Here is a 21,039-nt window from a genome sequence, read left to right on the forward strand (position 1 = left end):
TCCAAGAACAAAAGGCAGGATATGAGCTATCTGGATAGTTCTAGGAAATGGTCAGCCACAAAGTGAATAACATTGACCAGACCACATTCTTGTGCATAATGAGTGTGTAAGACGTTTTCCTTATGACCCTGACTCAAATAGGGGCTGGGTCTCTTTAGAATTTTCCACTTTTCTCTTGTTATGTTTCCTTGGTAACCCCTTCACCCCCCCTAGTTTGTGGTTTTTCCCTTTAAATACCCCTCACTTCTTGTGTTGGTGGTCGAACTCCTCTGACTGGCAAGGTCACGAGATCGACTTCAGTACCGGTATCCCCAATAAACTTCATGTGATTAGCAAGTTCGGTCTCTCGTGAGTTATTGAGTAGTCGCGTCATCCCGAGACTTGAGTAAGGATCTTCCCAGTTCTGGGGGTCTTTCAGGTGTCTGTTGGACTGCCTAAGGCAGGTTATAAACTTAAAATTCTGAGTCCCCATTGCCCATTACAGAAATCTTTCCCTCTCGATTTTCAGTTTTGTACTAGATAAGTGATTGCATCAATCAACCCAAAGTAAATACAGCCTAAGATAGTCCTGCTTTTCCTACAAACCGCATTACCTGAAATGGCCACTTTCAACCAGCAGATGGTAGTCTTGAACCAGTGCAGTAAAATGCTAGCTAGTTTTGCCAGTGTGAAAATAAGCCAAAGCAAAAGAATCACCTGAGGAAGCATGGGCTCGCACGTCTTTAGAGGATACTTAAAATAATATAAAACTGAAATGAGTCAATAAAAATAATAAGTTATCCCTACCCGGTGAAGGGAGCCTGGGGGCTTTTCAAGCCTTTCTCCTCTCCAAGGCTTGCAGAGCCCCAGGAAAGATGTGTCTTGCTTCGTGTCCAATACTGTCTTAGTTTAAATATCCTGACCCTTAATCACCTATGATGAGCCTTGGAAGGATTAAACATAGTTTATACTTCAGACTGAGACTTAACGAGTATCCACTCCACAAGCCAGAATATTTCACAAAACAAGCCAATTATTCTAATTATTTCCATAACTCCTTCTGTGATGTCTGTCCCTCTGTAATTTTGTTTTTGTTAAACAAAAAGCATCATATTGGTACACGGAAAAATTTAGCTGAGTGCCCCTAAATGTCGAAATTGTCTAGCGGCCCTCTTTGCATCAAGCCATTAGGGAACTTGCTGACTGTTTTCTCCTGCAGCTTTCCTATAGAAAGAATGAGAATGGCTACTGTTTATTATTCAAAAGCACATTCTATTCTGCAAATGCTCTTAAGCCCATTTCCTCTTCTATACAGTGACTTTAATAAAAGAGGCTTATGGTGGACTAGCATGCTCAAGGCTGGACTCACAGGCTGTCAATTAATTCTCACAACCCAGCAGGGTCTCCCCTCACCCAGTGGGAACCACCCACCCCATATTTTCTCCTTACCCTAAAGGGGAACCACATTGCTTTTCCTTTGGTCACTCCTGGGTCCTGGCTTCCAGAACTATGCTTGGCACATAGTAGGTTCTCAATAAAGCTGCCTGGAAACAACAGTCTTCTTCAGGCAGCTGACACAGATTTCTCGACTAAGTCCAAGAGACTATGGAGCAGGACTATGGTGGTGTCCAAGCAGTACCTGGAAAGCGACGTCTGTGACATAGGCTACCTTACTCTGGACACCCAGCCTCGGTGGGCCCATGCTGAGGCATCCCTTCCCCCCCCCGAGGGACCAGCCACATAGTATAGCATAGAATAGAGTTTATTCAGGGCATGGGGAGGGGAGTCAAGAGGGTATAGAGGCAGAGAAAGGCAGAGAGAAAAAAAGTAGAGAAGTAGAGGAAAAGAGGCCGACCATGAGCACGTGGAGGGGGGGCGGGAGGGACAAAAGGACAGAGCGGGAGCAGGAAGGCAAGAACAAGACAAGAGAGGTGCAAGAGAGCAAGAGAGAATAAGAGAGAGAGAGGAGGGGGGCAAGCAGCCCCTTTAAGTGAGTCAGGCATACCTGGCTGTTGCCGGGTAACTGTGGGTGGAGCATACCTGGCTGTTGCTGGGCAACTGTGGGGCGGAGCTTAGACAGCATGCTCACCTTAAAGACTCACAGTAAGATAGCTCTAGACATTAAAATGTATTTAAATGAGGCTTGGGATTTCTAAGGAATTTGCCCAATCACCTAGCTAATAGGTGGCAGAGCTATGCATGAACTTTATTGTATGTGTCGCTGCAGGCTAGCGTTATAAAGGGAAGCTTTGTGGTCCATGCAATTTTAGGCCAGATGTAACTGAGACATCTCAACAGAACTGACTATGACTAAATAGAATTGTAGAGATGGCTAAGGATCCATACGCCTCCCCAGCTGAAACAGCTTTGGCTAGATCCTATTGAAAACGTCAGCTTAGGAATTTTGGGAAGGTCAAGGAACATTTGCTCCTCCAGAAGGGAGAGGCTAATTAACATTCCTCGGACCACAGTGGGAACTAACCTTTGGGTGGGGACACATTCTGCAGGACAGGATAGGCCTTTGCCCACCTTCAGACAAGGGAAGTCCTTGCCGCCTCATTCCCTAAAGACTAACCAGTTTTAAAAGTCACACTGTTCTGCCAATCACATTGTGCCTAATGGCTGCCGCCCTGAAAATTGTATGAAAGCTCACTGAATGAACTGCTTCTCCTTCAGGTCTGGGACGACCCCAGTGCACTGGAACAATAAATTCCTCTTGCTTTTTGCATCGATTCCTGTGTGGTTCACTCAGGGGATCCCCTGTACGCTAAGGCTCATCAGAGTCTTACATTGTAGCCTGTGGATCCTCCTACTCATTCAGTGTACACTGCCTGCTTTCCCACCTGGTGCTTCTCTTGTCTAGGTAGCAGAGATACGGCTGTGGACCAAACAGACACAAATCCTTCCTCCTCTTGTTAAACTTATTTTCAAGTGGGACATCATGCATAAACATAGTAAGCACAGTTTCTAGTATACTGGAAGTGGGATGTACTGTTTGGTAAATTGGAACAGTTAAAAGAGACTGTATCTTGCACTACGATGTTACATAAACCAGTAAAGATTCTGCTGTTCTGTTGTGGCAATGCCTGGGATTAACGTCTCAGCTTTCGTGTACTAGGTGATGCTGGGATGGGGGCCACAGTCTTTAGTTGCTGGGGCCATCCCAGTTGTTCTTTCTTGGTTCTCTCTTGAGGTAAGCAGAAGGGAAGAGCGTCAGTGGGGGCAAGACTTGGCCTTGTGAGATACTTTGGGTTGCCTTTTCTAAAATAAAATGTTTACCTGTCTTCCGTCTGAGTTACTTTGCAGTGATAGCTGACCTGCCAAAGTTCCTGTCTCTGGCATTTAGCACCTCAATGAAAAACAGCAGGGAACTAAATAAAAGGATTTATCGTTGGTGTTCCTTTCTCTGGTGAATCAGCCAGGAGCCACTCTAGCTAAGGTGGTTAACCAGAGCTAAGCTTGTGAACCAGAGAGGAAGAAGGAAAGGAAAAAAATTAAGATGCTTTATACAGGCATATATGCACAGACACATAAACATTCAAGCATTCGTACACCCTTACTCTGGCCAGGGCTGATCGTCTGTCACAACTCCACAAGTATCCATGCATGCTTACACATATACACATATACCTACACACAAACATATAAACAAACTGACATATACATTTGGATGGATGGATAGATGGTTGGATGGATGGATGATGGATGAATGGATGGGAAGAACTCCCCAACACAAACCACTTAATCAACAACTTTATTTCTTTTCTCTGGTCTTTTATACCTTCTTAGATAAAAAGTTCTTTAGAAAATTACCTCAGAGATAAAATGGGAGTTACAGAAAGATATTATTAAGTTCAAAGCAGTATTTCATTATAATATAGTAATCAAATGTTCAAAGCAACCTTTTTTTTTTAGATGGTTTGCCTTATCATAGTGCATACCTTGACTTTATCCTTGTACCTAAATGTTTTTCCTTAAACACAAATTTGTCCCAGGTCTATTTCTCTTTTTAGTGTGATTCTGAAAGCTCATTGTATTTCTTATTATGCAGCCCTTACTTACAATTATGAGGACTGGGCATGAAAGACCCCCAGAGCTAGGGAGACCCTCACTCAAGTCTCGGGATAACACGACCACCCAATAACTCACGAGAGACCGATCTTGCTGCAATCACATGAGGTTTATTTGGGATAATGTGGAGAGCGGTAGAGCGGGAGAGGCATTCGCCTTGACAAGATGGCGCCTACATCCGCTGTCGACTCCTGGTAAACAACTGTTTGCACATGTGCGTAGAGTGAAAAGGCGCCAAGTCACTGCCCATCCCGGGACGTCACATGGGGTGATGAGCAAACAGCCAATCATGGGTGGACAGGCCGCGCTGTGGTGTATATAAGCAGTGCCGATTATTGGCTCGGTCCTTTTTCCTATTCATGATGCAATACATGCTTGCTGCAGAAGGATCCTAGTGTCCGTGTGTCTTCTTGCTGGCGAGACGACTGCGCGGGCTACAGGATAAGCCATATCTGGGGTCGAACTCGTAGCCAGGCAGGCCAGAGGGGTTCGACCCCAAACACAAGAAGTGAGGGGTATTTAAAGGAAAAAATCACAAACTGGGGGGGGGTGGTGGTGAGAGGGTTACCAAGGAAACGTAACATAAAAACAGTGGAAAATTCCAAAGGGACCCAACCCCTGGTTGAGTCAGGGTCATAAGTAAAACATTGTCAAGAGGAATGTGGTTTGGTCAATGCTATCTTCTTAATGGCTGACCACTATCCTGTTCCTTATTCTGGGCAATGCTATCTTCTTAATGGCTGACTGCTATCCTGTTCCTTATTCTGGGCCCTAGCTGGAGGAGGTCTCTGTGACCAACAAGTTCCAGGAACTGACCAGTTCACATTCCTGGCTCCTTACAGAGACTTCCTATGCCTTCTTTAAGTAAAGGTTATACAGTATACATTAATGCATCTCCATTAACATGCTTTTTCCAAATTTCTAGGTTCAGGCTTTCAGGCACATTCTATTCTTGATTCTAACTTTATTACATCTTTCTAGCAACTAAGACCATCTCTAAAGACTTTCCTCCTAAAATTATTTTGGATCAAATCAGGAATTCTAAAGAATCATTATTTATTTGTCTATATAGCATCTCTACAAGATAGCATATTGAAAGATCCCCAGAGCTGGGGAGACCCTCACTCAAGTCTCGGGATGATGCGACCACCCAATAACTCACGAGAGACCAATCTTGCTGCAATCACACAGGTTTATTTGGGATAAGCCAGATCTGGGGTCGAACATGTAGCCTTGCAGGCCAGAGGAGTCCAACCCCGAAAACAAGAAGTGTTTAAAGGGAAAGGTGTTTAAAGGGAAGGTATTTAAAGGGAAAAACCACAAACTGGGGGGTGGTGGTGGTGGTGAGAGGATTACCAAGGAAACATAACATAAAAACAGTGGAAAATTCCAAAGGGACCCAACCCCTGGTTGAGTCAGGGTCATAAGTAAAACATCCTGCAGACTCGTTATTCACAAGAGTGTGGTTTGGTCAATGCTATACACTTTATGGCTGGCCGTTCCCTAGAACCACCCAGATGGCTCATATCCTGCTTTTTGTTCTTGGACCTAACTGGGGGTGGGGGCTTTGTGGCCAACAGGTTCTTGAAACTGACCAGTCCACATTCCTGGCTCGTTACAGAGACTTTCTATGCCCTTTAAGTAAAGGTTATACAGTATACATTAATGCATCTCCATTAACATGCTTTTTCCAAATTTCTAAATTCAGCCTTTCAATATCTTCATAGGTATGCAGAAATCTGCTCAAACAGGTGGGCCAATATCTAGTGACTGTTATATACTTAGTAATAACAGGAAAAGTGTATTAATAGCAGGACTTGTTCCTCAGATTTAATCTTCGTCCCAGCCTATAGATGCAAATCCGTCATAGATTGACAATCTATGGCCGAACCATCTCAGGAAGATCGCCTGCTGGTTTAGCTTCTCCTAGATGGCTCTTGGCATTTAGTATAGTAGGCAGTGCTGGGATGGGAGCCAGTCTTTAGTACAGTGGGCAGTGCTGGGACGGGAGCCACAGTCTTTAGTACAGTGGGCAGTGCTGGGACGGGAGCCACAGTCTTTAGTGTTCTAGGTGAGTCCCCTGCCACTGAGCTACCCCAGCCCCTTCCTTTGAACAGGAGGGAAGGACTGAGGACTTTGCCATAGTTAACCAAGAGTCTTGTAAGAGAAAAGAACAGCTAGTGAGGACATTGTGCCATCTTGGGCATCTTCAAGGACACAGCAAGATGGAACAAGGACTAAACAGACAGGCAGATCCCACAAGGCCTCGTCTGTACTACAGGAGACTCATTTCAAGAACATTCAGTTCTGGGCATGGTGTTGCACATCTGCAATCCCCAAACCCAGATCACAAGTCTAAAGCAAGCCTAGAGACCACATAATGATAGTCTCAATGACAAAAAAAAAAAAAAAAAAAAAAAAAAAAAAAAATCAAAGCAATGTTGTTCCAGTTAGCAGAAAAATTATTTACTACCCGACAATATGAAGTCAGCTAAGCAATCCGTAGTACACCCATATAACAAATAACATACTCTAATAGCTTTCAAAACATTATGCTGCAAATCCCTTCATATTCTTAAAAATAGAGGGTCCTAAAGAACTTTTATTCAGCTTACATCCATCAATATTTATCATTTTAGAAATTAAAAGTGAGAATTTTCAACTTTGATAGATATTTTAAATTTTTTGAGAATTTCATACATGAGTGCTTAATTTACAGAATTTCCAACCTCTTCCCACCCTACCTTGAAATCTCCCTCTGTATCCACCTCACTCCCTACCAAATTCATGATTGATATATACACATGCACACACATGCATGTGTATGTATGTTCAGGGCTGACCACTTTGAGTTGGATAATCTATCAGAAGAGTGGACCCTAGGTAAGACTCAATTGTCCTCTCTCAGCTGCCATTGATCACCTATAGCTGGTCTATAGGCCTTCTGAGATCCCCTCCATCAGTATTGGCATGTAAAACTGGTTCTTGTCTAGGTGACTCTCATTGAGATTTCAAGTGTGTAGCTTCCGTGTCATTATATAGAAGCCACTATCTCACAGCTGAAATCCTGGTTCTCTGGCTCTTACAATCTTTCTGCCCCCTTTTCCACAATGCTCCTTGTGCCTTATGCGGAAGGGTGGTGTTGTAGATACTTTGATTGGTTTTGGGCAACCGCTGGTCAGTTCTCTGCATTTTGAGCAGCTGGGGATTTCTGTAATAGTCTCTCTCTGCAGCAAGGAGATGCTCTGTTGATGAGGGGTGAGAGCTGCACTTCTTTGAATATAAGGATAAATATTTAGAATGAAGTTAGAAATTACGCTGGTTCAGGAAAGGAGCAGTAACAGTTTCTCCTCTAGCATCCACGAACTCATCAGCCATGGGTAGTTGGCTAGGTTTACACTAGGTATGGATTCCCTCAACTAAGTGGGCTGTAAGGCTAATTAGATAGCTGTTGGTCACCACTGTACTTTGAGATATCTTGTCATATTGATCATAGCCATGGTTCACAGGCTTTATAGGTATATAGGACCGAATACTTTTCTTTCTTGGAAGCTTGCATACCACTGTCCAGCACGGAGAACTGGTCCTCTGGGTGGAGCTTGCAACTTAGTTCCAGTTGTGGTTCTCCAAGTTGTGTCCCTGAAGTATGCAGCGTGTTCAGCAACAGGGTCTTACCTTCATGTTGTCAGAGGCTTCCAAGGGTGATGGCAATAGCCTATATTGTTTAGGGAGTCTCTTGGACTTCCCTGTCCAACAACTTGAAAGGAGGGTTCTTCTGCTTAGCAATGAGGATTTTGTTAGTAGTCTATTGTTCCTAAGAGGAGCATTATCACCTGAGGGTAGCATAACTTTATTTAAACTACGCACACACATACACATACACAGACACACACACATACACACACATATAGAAGGAGAGAGAGAGAGAGAGAGAGAGAGAGAGAGAGAGAGAGAGAGAGAGAGAGAGAGAGCAGCCTGTTCTATATAGTGAGCTCCAGGCCAAAGAAGGCTACAGTGAGACCCTGTCTAAAGAAATCAAACCAAACCATGCACCCATAGGTGTGTGTGTGTGTAAGTAAACAAAGACATAAGTAATGCTCCCCCCTGGCTTTCAAACATCTTCAGTGTTAGTTACCCTCTGCCTTCCTTCTCTCTGTACTGCTTTCTTCCCACTCTGTGGTTAAAGTGCCTGCCTTGTTTTCCCCATTTCCTTTCTTTTTGAAAATTTTTAAATTTTATTTTATTTTATTATGTATTCATTTTCCATCCTGCTTACTGCCCCCTTCCTTCTTAGTACCTGTGCCATTTGACTCCCCTCCCCCAACTCCTTCAGTGTCACATGGTTGCTTTCTACTTTCTGAGTTACTCAGTATATTCAGTTACACAAATATATAATCATATCTGAAACCTTTTAAAAAGATTTATTGAGTCATTTAAAAACAGCTGTAATAAACCAATTACACTTTAGCACAAATATTGTTCATTTTAAAATCATATTTTTATTAAAAAAAATTGACAAGAATGGCCCCGTTTAATTTCTGTAAATGTTCTCATTGTATAGATGAGTTTAGGAGAAGAATCTGGAGTCCAGCCTACTGTATTCAATTATGTGGACATGAGTATGATTGTGTGTGTGTGTGTGTGTGTGTGTTTGTGTGTGTGTGTGTGTAATATTAGGAAAAGCTATTTGAAAATAGCTTTTCAAATAATGGTAGAGAATCTTTGAAACTTTGAGTCTTTGAAATGAAAACAGTAGCTGTTTCTTAGTGAGTATCAGTGTGTAATCTGAAAGAGCAGCCACCAGCTCTTTCTTCCTGACTATATTAAGATTTACTGGTCCCTCTTCTGCTTCCAGCAGGCCTTTCAAACAGCATATCTCTACATTACATCATGTCTTCGTTATCCATTAAACACTGATTTCTTGAATTTCTAGATGCAGATGAAACTCTAGATCGTATCAAAAATAATGTGTTTATTTTATTCACCTCATTAGAAAAGTTCTCAGATCAAGGAAAGCTGCCCAGGTTTCCAGTGAAGGAATTGTAAGTTTTACTAGAAATTTCAATTTTATCACTGACAATAATTACTGGTAAGTCATTTTCCTTAAAGCAATAGGCTAACTTCATTGAATCTTGAGAAAATGTATGCCAAATAACCAAGTTTTAAAAACCAAGCATAATTTTTGCTACCAAGTTTTGTTTTTTCAATTCCATGAAGGAAAAAAAAATCCAATTCAACTCATAACTCAAATAATTAAGCAGACGTTTTCCTGCAGAAGGCCACCACAGCCAGCAGGAATCCCAAGCACTATACGCATGTTGACACTTTGCCATAGAGAATACGGACTCATGTATTGTAAAAACACATTTTAAGGCACAGAGAAATAGAAGCACCTGCAGATTATGTATGACATACGTAAAGCTACCTTCTGGTAACAGCAGAAAAATGAGAGCATGGGAGTTCTTATGTTTTAAGTTAGTTTGAATGCCTTACAATAAGATTCAAATTAAGGAAATGAAGATGAGGAGGTCTGGCAGATCACAGGAAATGGCTTCGATTCTTTCCTAACGGAACCCTGTGTGACTTTTATAACTACTCTGAATTCAGGTGTATTTTTTTCCTGTATCAATAACAGTCCATTTCTATTTACAAAAAAAGTTAGTCAAAAGCTTAGAATGTATCTACAAGCTATAAGGTAAACTGCTTAAATTTATAAAACAATAGTTTACCAAGAATAGAGTTGAGTTTTTGGTTTTTTAATTCTTTGTGAAACATATGACATTAAAATTTGGCATCTTCAAATATTGAAGGTACTCACAATACTTAAATAAATGAAAATTTAGTATATATGATATTCAGTACAGAGGACACTTTTACTTGAGAAATAACAAAAATTCCTTAGAAAATGCATAGCATTTAGTTGTCTCTGTAACTGAAATCCTCTCAACATTTTCCCTACTTGAATGGAAGCTGATGAGTCAATTACTGGGCTGGTACACTGATATTGTGGGACAGTGTGCATACAGGCATCTGCATAAGAAAGTAAAGACCATCTGTAAAATGAATCTGTTGTCTTAAATACACAGGACAGCATCTTGTCAATTTAAGACTTCTTCACATCTGTCACTATGCAACTAATAATCTGTTATCTATGTCAAAGCAACACATCTTCCACTTCCCACATACACGGCTGCAAGGAGAGAGACTGCGACATGACAGTGGCACGGGTTCCGAAGGCAATCGAAAGGAAGCCGACTTCACACTCTACGCTGCACTCAAGGTCTTAGAGATTCAGATACTTTATCTCAACTGTGGACAGGCGATTAAAGATGCCAGCAGCTCAACATTTAGGTGAGTTTTACTTTGGACTTTAAATAATTTTGAAGTTAAAATACTTCTTTTCATTCTTTATAGGAATGAAGACACAGGACACACAAATTGTTCCATGGTTGTCATCTTAACTAAAAAGACCTTTCTTTTTTGTCTTGGCCATTGATGACGAGCTGCCAGCATCAGCTGAAGGCACATTTCCTTTGGCAAACCACTCGGGTAATTTTCTCTTTGACATTTCAGATGGTGCCTATAGAAAGCAGAGATAAAAAAAATATTTATACAGTGGAAAAAGCATAAGAGCTGAAAGACAACACTGATATGCTGAATAACTATTCTCCCCAACCAAACAAAGTGAAATAGAAATATTTATAGGATTCATTTTTGAGGTGAAAATCTAATAAATAAAAGAAAAAATTATCATATCATTTCCTTAAGCATTTCCTTATCATACCATTAACCTTCAGTTTAAAGATAATTTGTTATCATTATTATTAAAGTTTGCCTGTGTGTGTGCATGTGTGTGTGCGGTGTGTGTGTGTGTGTGTGTGTGTGTGTGTGTGTGTGTATACATGCTATCTATACTATAGTGCCTATGTGGAGGTCAGAGACATCTTTCAAGGGTCTTTTCTCTTCTTGCTAGCATTGTGAAGGAGAATATTTCTTATTGTTTCTTCCATGTTGTGCACTCCAAGCTAGCTAACCTACAAACTTCAAAATGATGTGTTAGAACAGCAGCTGGCATCAGGACATACCACACACTAGGCCCAAATAGTTCCACATGTAAGGGGTTTAACTGAGAGGGAGAGAGGGGGCAGTAAGAGATAAGAGGGGGAAGAGAGAGAGTAAGGGAGGAGCATACATATATGTATGTATGTGTGTATATGTGTATATATACATACATTTTATATATATAAATATATATACACATACATACATATGTGAGTTTTATATATATACATTTTATATATACATATATATGTTTATATATACATTTTATATATACATACATTATATGTATATATGTATATACACACATACATACATACATACATATGTGAGTTCTGCTGTAGTGGCCACAGGTAAAAGGTGGAGGTGAGCCCAATGGATTCTGGGAATATGACAGCTGTTGCCCTAGCAACAGGTCTGTGAGGCTTGCCTATGTGACGTCACGGGCTTTGGAGGCCCTGATGCTAACACAAAATATGCTTGGACAATATAAAAAATATATATCCTTAAGGGCTGGAGAGATGGGTCAGTGACTGAAGTGCTTGCTAAGAAAGCAAGAGAACCAGAGTTTGCTTCCCCAGAACCTACATAAATAAACACTGAGTAGACATGATAGGTCACCTGTAATTCTAGTCTCAGAAGGCAAACACAGGGGTTCCCAGAGCAAGCAGGCTAGCCACACTAGCTGACCTGGTGAGCTAGAAGTCTGACTGAGTCCTTGCCTCAAAGAGTAAGATGGAAGAGTTGTGATATCAACAAGCCTCTGCATACACATGCATATATACGCATGCCTACCACATACACATACACATAAAATATCTTGATTTGTTCCTATAATCATCCATTTGTAGGTACCAACACATAAAGTCTTACATTTCTGGAAGATGGGAATCAACCTAACTCAAGACCCAGCTATAGCACTCTTGAGTATATACCCAATGAATACCTCACCCCACCAGAGACACTTGCTCAACCATGTTCACTGCTGTGCTAGTTCGAACAGCCAGAGGTTGGAAACAACGTAGATGTTCCTCAACAGAAGAACGGATAAAGAAAATATGGTACAGTTACACAATGAGCAGTACTAGGTCATTAAAAAATGAAAACATAAAATTCATAATGAAGATAAAGAACATAAAGAAGTCGAGCTGATGCCTACACAGACTCTTCACACCTCCATTCTAGCACCTTTGGTACAGCAAGACACTGAATACTACCAAAAGAGACATAGAAACACCAACCCGGCAGTAAACTGTGATCAACAATGCTTCCCTCACTGCAAGATAGAGGGCAATGGTGGCACATAGCTTGTGGGAGTAACCAACCAATATCTGATTTGACTTAAGGCCCACTCCACAAGATGAAGCTCATACCCAACATTGTCTGGGGAGCCAAGAGCCTGAGATTAGATAGCCCAGGGACCTAGGGTAAAAGTAAATACTATAGTTCTTTTTTTAAAGTAGTATACGACTCCTCATGGTATTCTGCTGTACTCATAGATCAGCACCTTCCTCGCCCATCATCAGAGAAGCTTCCTCTTGTAGCGGAAGGAAACAAATACAAAGACCTATGCCAGGCATGATGCAAAGACTTCAAGACAATGGGCCATTCAATCCTAAGAAAGATGTCTCCATCAATTCCTCCCCTCAGGGCTCAGTGAACCCCACAAAAGAGGAGGCAGAAATAGTCTGAGATCCAGAGGAGATCCAGAGTCCAAGAAAGCATGCCTAAAGCTTCCATGAACTCACAGAGACTGAGCAGCACGCAAGGCCTGCACAGGTCTGCACCAGGTCCTCTGGCTCTGAGTGTGCAAGGCACTAAGTCTTGTGCCTTCTCTTGGGCTGATTTCCTTCTGGTTTGTCCAACTCTGATATAATAGCTTTTGTTTTTATCTTACTATATTTTATTTTTTACTATCATTCCTTCAAAGGTTTTCTGATTTCTAATGGAGACAGAAAGGGAGTAGATCCAGATGGGAGGGGAAGCGGGAGGAACTGAGAGGAATAGCGGGAGGAAAAACTGTAATAAAGATATAAGAGGAAAAAAAACTATTTTCAGTAAATGGAAACAAAGAAAAGTTCGGCTGGACAGATGTAATAGAGACAATCAGAAGAGAAAACGCAACAGAACAGTGGGGTATGGTTCATGAAACAGTTTCCATACTTTAAACCCTGCCCAGAACAGCATTATACAGAATCATACGGAATCGATAATGCCTACCTGAGCCATGCCTAGCTTTGCAAGGGCAGGAAAACCAATTTTACATGGAAATAAACAACAGATGAGGGGCATCTCAGACAGCAGGCTGGCATAATCGTAGAGAATAGCCTTTCCTGGATTCCCAGGGAGGAAAAACCAGCTGCAGAGCCTGGATGCCAGCATCAGTTACAGAGCTAGAAAGGCGGGCGTGCTGTGGGAGCGAAACTTCATTAATTCTACCTAGAAATACACACGTGCCAATATACCTTTTATAGCTAAAAAATTATGAAAAATCTCAACATTCCCAAATAATTAAGTCACTAGGCTATCTAAAACACAAGATAATACACAAAGCTAATTAAAGTGAAGAATTTAAAAAGGCCAGTTCAGTTAAAAAAAACAAAAAACAAAAAACAAACTGTTCCCTTTTTAAAAGGAGAATACTGAGAAAAGTAAGAGGCTGGGGACCCTCTAATGATCTCTGTAGTGCTAAAGCACAGAGTCTCATCTCTAGCAGTGCTAGCAACCACAAGCTACCACATCAAGCTTACCACAGGAGAACTAATACAATTTCAGTGAGTTATTAAAAGCTCATCAATTACTATCAGAGAGTCATGTGGCCCTAGAGGTATTTAGAACTCAAACCTGCAAATTTATAGTCACTTCAGAGAATGATTTGTCTCTGCCCACGATCTGTCACATGATAAAAAACAGTGATTTTTCAAAGCACTTTTAATATCATCTAAACTAACACTGAATGCTTACTTTTTCTACTTGTGGAGAAGGTTCCCTATGTTATGCTTATAACTACCCACAGGTGGAGTGCAATATGTATAATAGGGCATGAGATCGAAGGGAGGATCAGCCAGTGGGAGGCACTGATAAGCAAATTTGTCTTCACTTCCATTAACTACATACACTGCCATGATACACGGAGCTAACTCCATTAACCACATTTGGAATAAGTTGTATTTCTCAAGAGCACGAAGTCAATACAGGTAAAATTCAAGCTGGTATTCTGCACAATAAATTATACTTCTTTTCTTGTCTTTTTAAAAACCATTTTCCTCACACCTTCCTTGGAAAGCAAACGAAGAGTACATGCAGATTTATATACAACAGCAGATCAACATGGCCCCACTGAGCATGCAAAGTGCACGCATGATACTTTGCGAACATGCATGTGATTGATACCTTGGTCTCAGCGGCTACCTTCTTGCTTTTCTTAAAGCTCCCACAACTCTCTGCAGAGCTGGGCCAACACCTCTTCCTGTTGGAATCACAAGGAGGCTGGGTTCTGCTGTCGGACTCACTCTCAAGGATCTCAATGACCATGTGGATCAGGTACGTGTCAATGTTTTCAGGGACTAACATCCTGATGAGTTTAACTTTATACATGTCTGTAAAAGATAAGAAGACCAAGACAAACAAGAGGTAAGCAGAATATTTTAGGAAATTACGAGGTGAAAATGATAAAATACTATATATGAAGGAAGAAGACTGTACCCTCCCCCCAATTCTTGTCTTTCAAATGGTAACATCCTTAAGAGAAATGGGGTAAAATTAATGGGGAAAATTCTTTAGTGTGTCTTTTGTTCCCTGAGAATAACAAGAATCACACATAGATCCTTTTTAAAAAGGGAACTGTATTTCAATCTTCAAATATTGGTTACCAACTAATTTTCTTTAAAAAAAAGTAATTTATCCTTGGGGATGGAGAGATAGTTAAGAGCTCACATTGCTTTTACAAGGGATCCAAGTTTAGTTCCCACATCAAGAAGTTCACAACCATCTGTAATTCTAGTTCCAGGGAACTTGATGCCCTCTTCTGGCCTCTGTGGAGACCCACATTTGTGTGTATGCACACACACACAGATACACACATGCAAATACATTTGTTCTTTTTTAAAACGTTCTTCTGGGGTTTTTTAGAGGGGGGTGCTGAGATAAGGGTTTCTCTGTATAGCCCTGGCTGTCCTGGAACTCACTCTTTAGACCAGGCTGGCCTGGAACTCACAGAGATCTGTTTGCCTCTGCCTCCTAAGTGCTGGGATTAAAGGTGTGTGCCACTACCACTTAGCTTAAAAACAGCTCTTAGAAGCAATGGATACTTATAAATAAGATTCTAAGACAATTACATCAATAATATATTCCATAACAAACCACATCAATTACTTAAAATGCTTATCGTAAGGTGAATTTTCTGGGAGACTATGTTCATCACAACACTGTTTTTGTGAAAAAGTGAAGACAAAAAGTGCCCAAAGTAAAACCCGCTGAATCCATAGGCAAGAACGCTCTGTGGCAGAGTTTGACCAGAGCCTTGCTGTTAGAATGATGGAACCTGCACGTTTAGTGCCAACACAACTCCCTCATGTTGTGTCAGTCACTCATGCCTTCTGTGCATGGTGCAGTCTCCTTCAAATAAGCCATCACTCTTCCTTGAAGCATAGCCTCCCTTCATCATACTCATCTTTGGTGTCGAGTACAATAAAGCTAAGCAACTAGAATGTGCTTATTCATCTTCACTGGGTTTAGAAAGCTCACCAAGCACTGTTGACACTCAACGCAGTGATCAGAAGCCAAGAGATGTTCTAATGACATCCTGAAAACATGAATTTAAATTGTTGAGGGCTGATAGCCTCTTTTCTCCCAAAGACTATGGGTTGATACTCAGGCACTCATCCAAAATGGAAAAAAAAATAGTACAGTTGGCTACCTATACATGTTCCAGGTTTAAAATGTAAGACTGGTGTTAAGCATAGTCTTAGAAAGAACTATGTACTAAATATGTACTAAGAATCATCAATAAGACTTTTGTATCAGTACAATTTTCTGGGCCAATGCACTGTTCTAATTATTGCAGAAATCCCACAATTCTTATTGCCCTGATGAACCTTCTACTCTGGGCAGAAAGCAGGCTGAAATGTCTTCTACTTTTATTTAGAAGAATGTTCTAATGAACATTATCTTATATTTCCATATCTCTGGATTGCTGAAAGTGGGTTGGTTGTATCCATAGGTTAGATACATTGTAGTTGGATGTATTCTGATAAATTATCTCTAAACCATTCTGTATCTAGTAGCACAATCATTAATCTTGCACATCCTACTGAATATCTGAAATTAAGTAATTCAAGTTATTAAATTTAAAAACTGATATCATACCAGTCTATTTTGTCTACCTTCAAGGCTTATGAAAGGTAATTATGGATCACTATTTTTGATTTTACTATTTTGTCATTAATTTTTTCTGACAGTGTCTCAGGTAGCCCAAGTTGGCTTTAAAATCACTGTATAGGTAATAAAGAGCATCATAATAAATGCTCTTAGCTTCATTTCCCAAACATGCACTAGCTGGCTAAGTATTTCTGATTTAGCATTAGAAGATAATGTTATAAACAAAACGTCTGACTTGGCTTAATACAGATGTAAAAATGTAAATGGGCTTGTTAAGAACTTTAGATTAATTGAATATTGAAATGATAATATTTTAGTAAATAGAACACATTAAACTGTTATGAAAAGTAATTGTATCTATATAGTTTTTTAGTATACATGTTAGAAAATTAAGGTGTCCATGTAGTTAACATTATATTTCTATTCGCTAGTGTTGTTTTAGAAGAATCACTGCACTATCTTCAAGTCACCAGGACTACAGTTTTACAAGTAGGTGACTTGTAGTTTAACTTCTACTTATTTCCACTCCACCCCCCTGTGTGAGTCAGTACTAAACATCCTCTGGAAAGTTAAATAACAGCACTGGCTGTCCTCCTTTGGTGCCCTAAAAGAGATCATGTTACCCCTGTGTTGAAGGTCCCTCAGAAGCCACCCTTAATTTTCCAGTTCCATGCACATAAAGAATAGGAGAAATTATTCGGAGTATTATCTAGGTACCTCATTAAATATCTTACTTAACTTATTAAGCCTAGTTAAGGACACACAATGTAGTAAAAGAAGTTTTAAATTATATAAACATAGAAAATCTAGTAAGAACCACAGAATTATAAAATGATAGAAAAATCTAGAGTAATAGGAATGTACAAAAGTAAGAGTTTAACTCACAGTTACTCTATTTCTGAGTAGTTAATATATTATGTTTAATATTATATTACAAAAATAGAAAATATATTATAAAAATTATGTTATAAAATTACAAGATAAATTTCAATTTGGAATATAATTTCAAACTTCATTAAGACACTGAATTATGTGATAGTGCTATAGCTAAATAAAAATAACATTCAGACTGTTAATGTAGTATGCTTATTTTCATTCCTTATGGTAACTTATATTGTAGTTTTCTCCAGTAAGACCACAAATAGTGCCTCATCAAAGAAAACCGAGAACCCAAACCCCAAGTCTTACATCCACACACAACAGCTTCCAGACCATGAATGCATTATCATAAAACCAAGAGTTGAGACTTCATGACTGTGGTGATCCTTTGCCTCTACTTGGACTTGAAGCAGGCTATATATATTACGCATTCAACCTAGATGCAGTATACTTTAGACGAGTACGACACATGTTTAATAAGCACTCTTAAAATACCATCTCTGTTCTTTGCTATTGCAGTGTCTGTCTGAGTAAGATTTACTTAATGCGCTCTGCGTGTGGTGGTGCTGAAGGCCTGCTCTCCTAGTGACTCAGTCACTCGTTACTATGAAGACTTTAATCTGATGTTTGTTAAATCATATTGTCCAATTATGAACTTTTTTATATTTCTAAACCATGTATGTTTATATGTGGTTCTATAATTCCTTACTTTAAAAGTTATCAAGTACGTATGTACACAGAGAACATCAAGTGGACTCAGTAGATTCTGAGTCTGTGGGGTGTGTGTGTGTGTGTGTGTGTGTGTGTGCGTGTGTGTGTGTGTGTATGTGTATCTGTGTCTCTATGTGTGTGTCTGTGCTGTGTGTGTGTCTCTGTGTGTGTGTGTCTGTGTGTCTGCATCTCTCTCTATGTGTGCGGTCATGAATTTGATTGGAATGCAGGATTCAGCAATGAATAGATGGGGGAGTAGGAGGGAAAACAATGCAAACACAGTACTTATATATAGTCTCAGAAACAAAAAAATTATTTAAAAATTAATTAACATCAGAAACAAAAATCACTAAGCTCAGACTAGAGAGGGCTCTAGTTATGGCAGACAATATTTAATGACATTAGAAAACAATAAAGAAAATAAAATTAATTTATTTTAGTCAAACAAGACTTAATAAACCTGAATCTTAATAAAATTATATTACATTTTATTTTTGATAAATTTTAAGTTTCATTTTAAGATAATTTTTAAAAGAATTATTTATTGAATTTATGTAGAGGAGTATACTATAGCTATCTTCAGACACACCAGAAAAGGGCATCAGATCTCATTATAGACTGCTGGGAATTGAACTCAGGACCTCTGGAAGAGCAGACAGTGCTCTTAACCTCTGAGCCATCTTTCCAGCCCTTAACATAAATTTTAAGTTATTTTATTTTGATAACTTTTAAGTTAATTTATTTGGCAATATGATTTAAAATGGCATAGTAAAAATTAAAACTTGCTAAATCATCAATCTTAGAAATGATACTAAAACTATTTTTACAATCCCTATGAAAAACAGGGTAGGAGTGGAAATAAGTGTTTCTATTTTTGCTTCTTAATCAAAACTTCTATAACTTTAAAATCATATAACTTCCACACTAAATTAACAGCAACTCAACTCTTTACTATAGCCAAATCAGACAGTTTCAGTGATGTGTGGCAATAATGAACTGAGGTCCTTTAGAACAGTCCTTTTTGTTATTAAATAATATTGATCAATTATTTAGTATATAAACACACAAAAGATCACTAGAGCCTGTAGAATTCTTAGTCACATGCTTCTATAAAATACAATTTACCATCGTCATCTGTTGGCTCTTCAGCAAAGCCACAGGTTCCACATCCTGCTTTCACCAACTAGACTGGGTATGACAGTATAAGCCTATAATCCCAGAACTCTGCAGACGAGCCAGGAGACAGTGAATTCAAGAGCCTAGACTATAGTAAGACCTTGTCTCAAAGCAGACAACACCAGCATCTGGACTCAACATGTACACGTTCTCACTATTTCTCAAACAATACATTGCAACAGCCACTAACAATGCATTTATAGTGTAGTAGCTGCATATTATATGTGATATAATGTAATTTAAAGTATGTAGGATATGTGTTACATAAATGTGTGTATTACATTTTATAGAAGAGACCTGGATATTCACAGATTTTTATAACCCAGTGGAGACAGGAAATCAGTACTGAGGAGTAAGTGTACAGTTTTTAAAATCTTCCTTTGTATACACTTACTGATCAACTTTGTTTATTCTTTTTTCAATATTAATTTGTATTTTATGTGTATGACTGTTTTGCCTGCATGTATGTGCACTATGTGTGTGCCTGATGCCTGCATAGGCCAGAGCAGGCCATCATGTCCCCCAGAATTGGAAGTCACAGACATTTGAGTCACCATTTGAGTGCTGGGAACCTAGCCTGGGTCCTCTGCTCAAGCAGCAAGTGCTCTTATACACTGAGCCATCCCTCTAGCTCCAACTTTATATATTCTTAGTTAACTATCAAAAAGATGGACTACAAAAGAGATGATATTTAAAGGATATTTTTAAAAGCTCTTAGATATTACCATTATGTCAACCATCACCATCCCTCACTGATGACACTGTTTATTATTTACCATGTACCAAGGCACTCTGTCTGGTATCCAATGTATTTCTCACAATTCTGGAAAATACAAAAATACTATTTCTTCCTATTTCATACATGAAGATATTGAGACCTCAAAAGGTGTGGGTCCGAAACCATGAACTGTCAAAGCAACAACTAGCTCACTTTATGAGTCTACTACCTAAGTCTTTATATCTACCTCTTTAGGCCAACTCCATCAGTTCATGGTTTCAGCCAATCAGCAGCAAACATGATAATTTTTTTTAAAGGAAACAATGCTGCATAACATTGCCCAACCATCTTATCAAAGCATGTATTTGAGTCCTAAGAGACAATGCATTTCTAAATGAAATTCCAAGTTTTAGCTTCCCCTAAAATGATGTGTCATTTTGCAATAGACCAAGGTAGATACACCTTGAATCTACTCCTGCACAGTAAATCCATTCTGTTCCTTCTGCCTTCAAGTCTAACAGACTGGCTACTGCTGCGAGGAGACTGATGGTCTCTTACAATGGCTCTAACTGCGGTACTTTGGATATTTTACCACAGCGCCTAAGATTTGGGCCCTTGGGTCTCAAAATGTAGACACTTTACCCTTAGCAGACTGACACTGACCAAGTTCCCAAAACTATCAATTCATTAACTTATAAGTATCACCTGAAGTTTCAAGTTAGCATGTCTAGACATGTTGTTTCTATACACAGATATGTACAGAAAATCGAATTATAACCAGATTGAATTTGAGAAAGACTTGTACTGAGTAATGCTGTTGCTTTATCACTTTACAGATCCTTGGGTGAGGGAAAGTTTGAGTTGTTTCCATGTGGGAAAGAATTTCAAGTAAGAAAAAGTAAGAATTCCCTCAGCTTTGTGGAAAAGGGTTGTTTGTGTTTAAGATGACCATTGCTTTAGCCCAACAGAATTTTTAAAATCAGATTTATTGTATAACACACTGACCCTATATTTGTGGGTTTAAGAGGAAAATTCTCTAATGTGCCTTAATTTTACTTCTAGGGAGT

General features: G+C 39.5%; 1 protein-coding gene across 5 annotated transcripts in view; it reads right to left on the reverse strand.

Moving 5' to 3' along the window:
* Positions 1–8,456: 8,456 nt before the first annotated feature.
* Wrn (WRN RecQ like helicase) overlaps positions 8,457–21,039 on the reverse strand; it is a 131,740-nt gene continuing 119,157 nt past the window's right edge. For all 5 annotated transcript variants that reach the window (XM_031339505.1, XM_031339506.1, XM_031339503.1 and 2 more), the window contains 2 exons: positions 14,503–14,708; positions 8,457–10,630 (listed from right to left, as the gene is read on the reverse strand). In XM_031339505.1, the coding sequence (XP_031195365.1) occupies positions 10,508–10,630; positions 14,503–14,708 (329 nt within the window). In that variant the 3' untranslated portion in view covers positions 8,457–10,507. The remainder of the gene's footprint in view (positions 10,631–14,502; positions 14,709–21,039) is intronic.

Source organism: Mastomys coucha, unplaced genomic scaffold (genome assembly GCF_008632895.1).
Source record: "Mastomys coucha isolate ucsf_1 unplaced genomic scaffold, UCSF_Mcou_1 pScaffold22, whole genome shotgun sequence".
In the NCBI taxonomy this organism is placed as follows: Eukaryota; Metazoa; Chordata; class Mammalia; order Rodentia; family Muridae; genus Mastomys; species Mastomys coucha.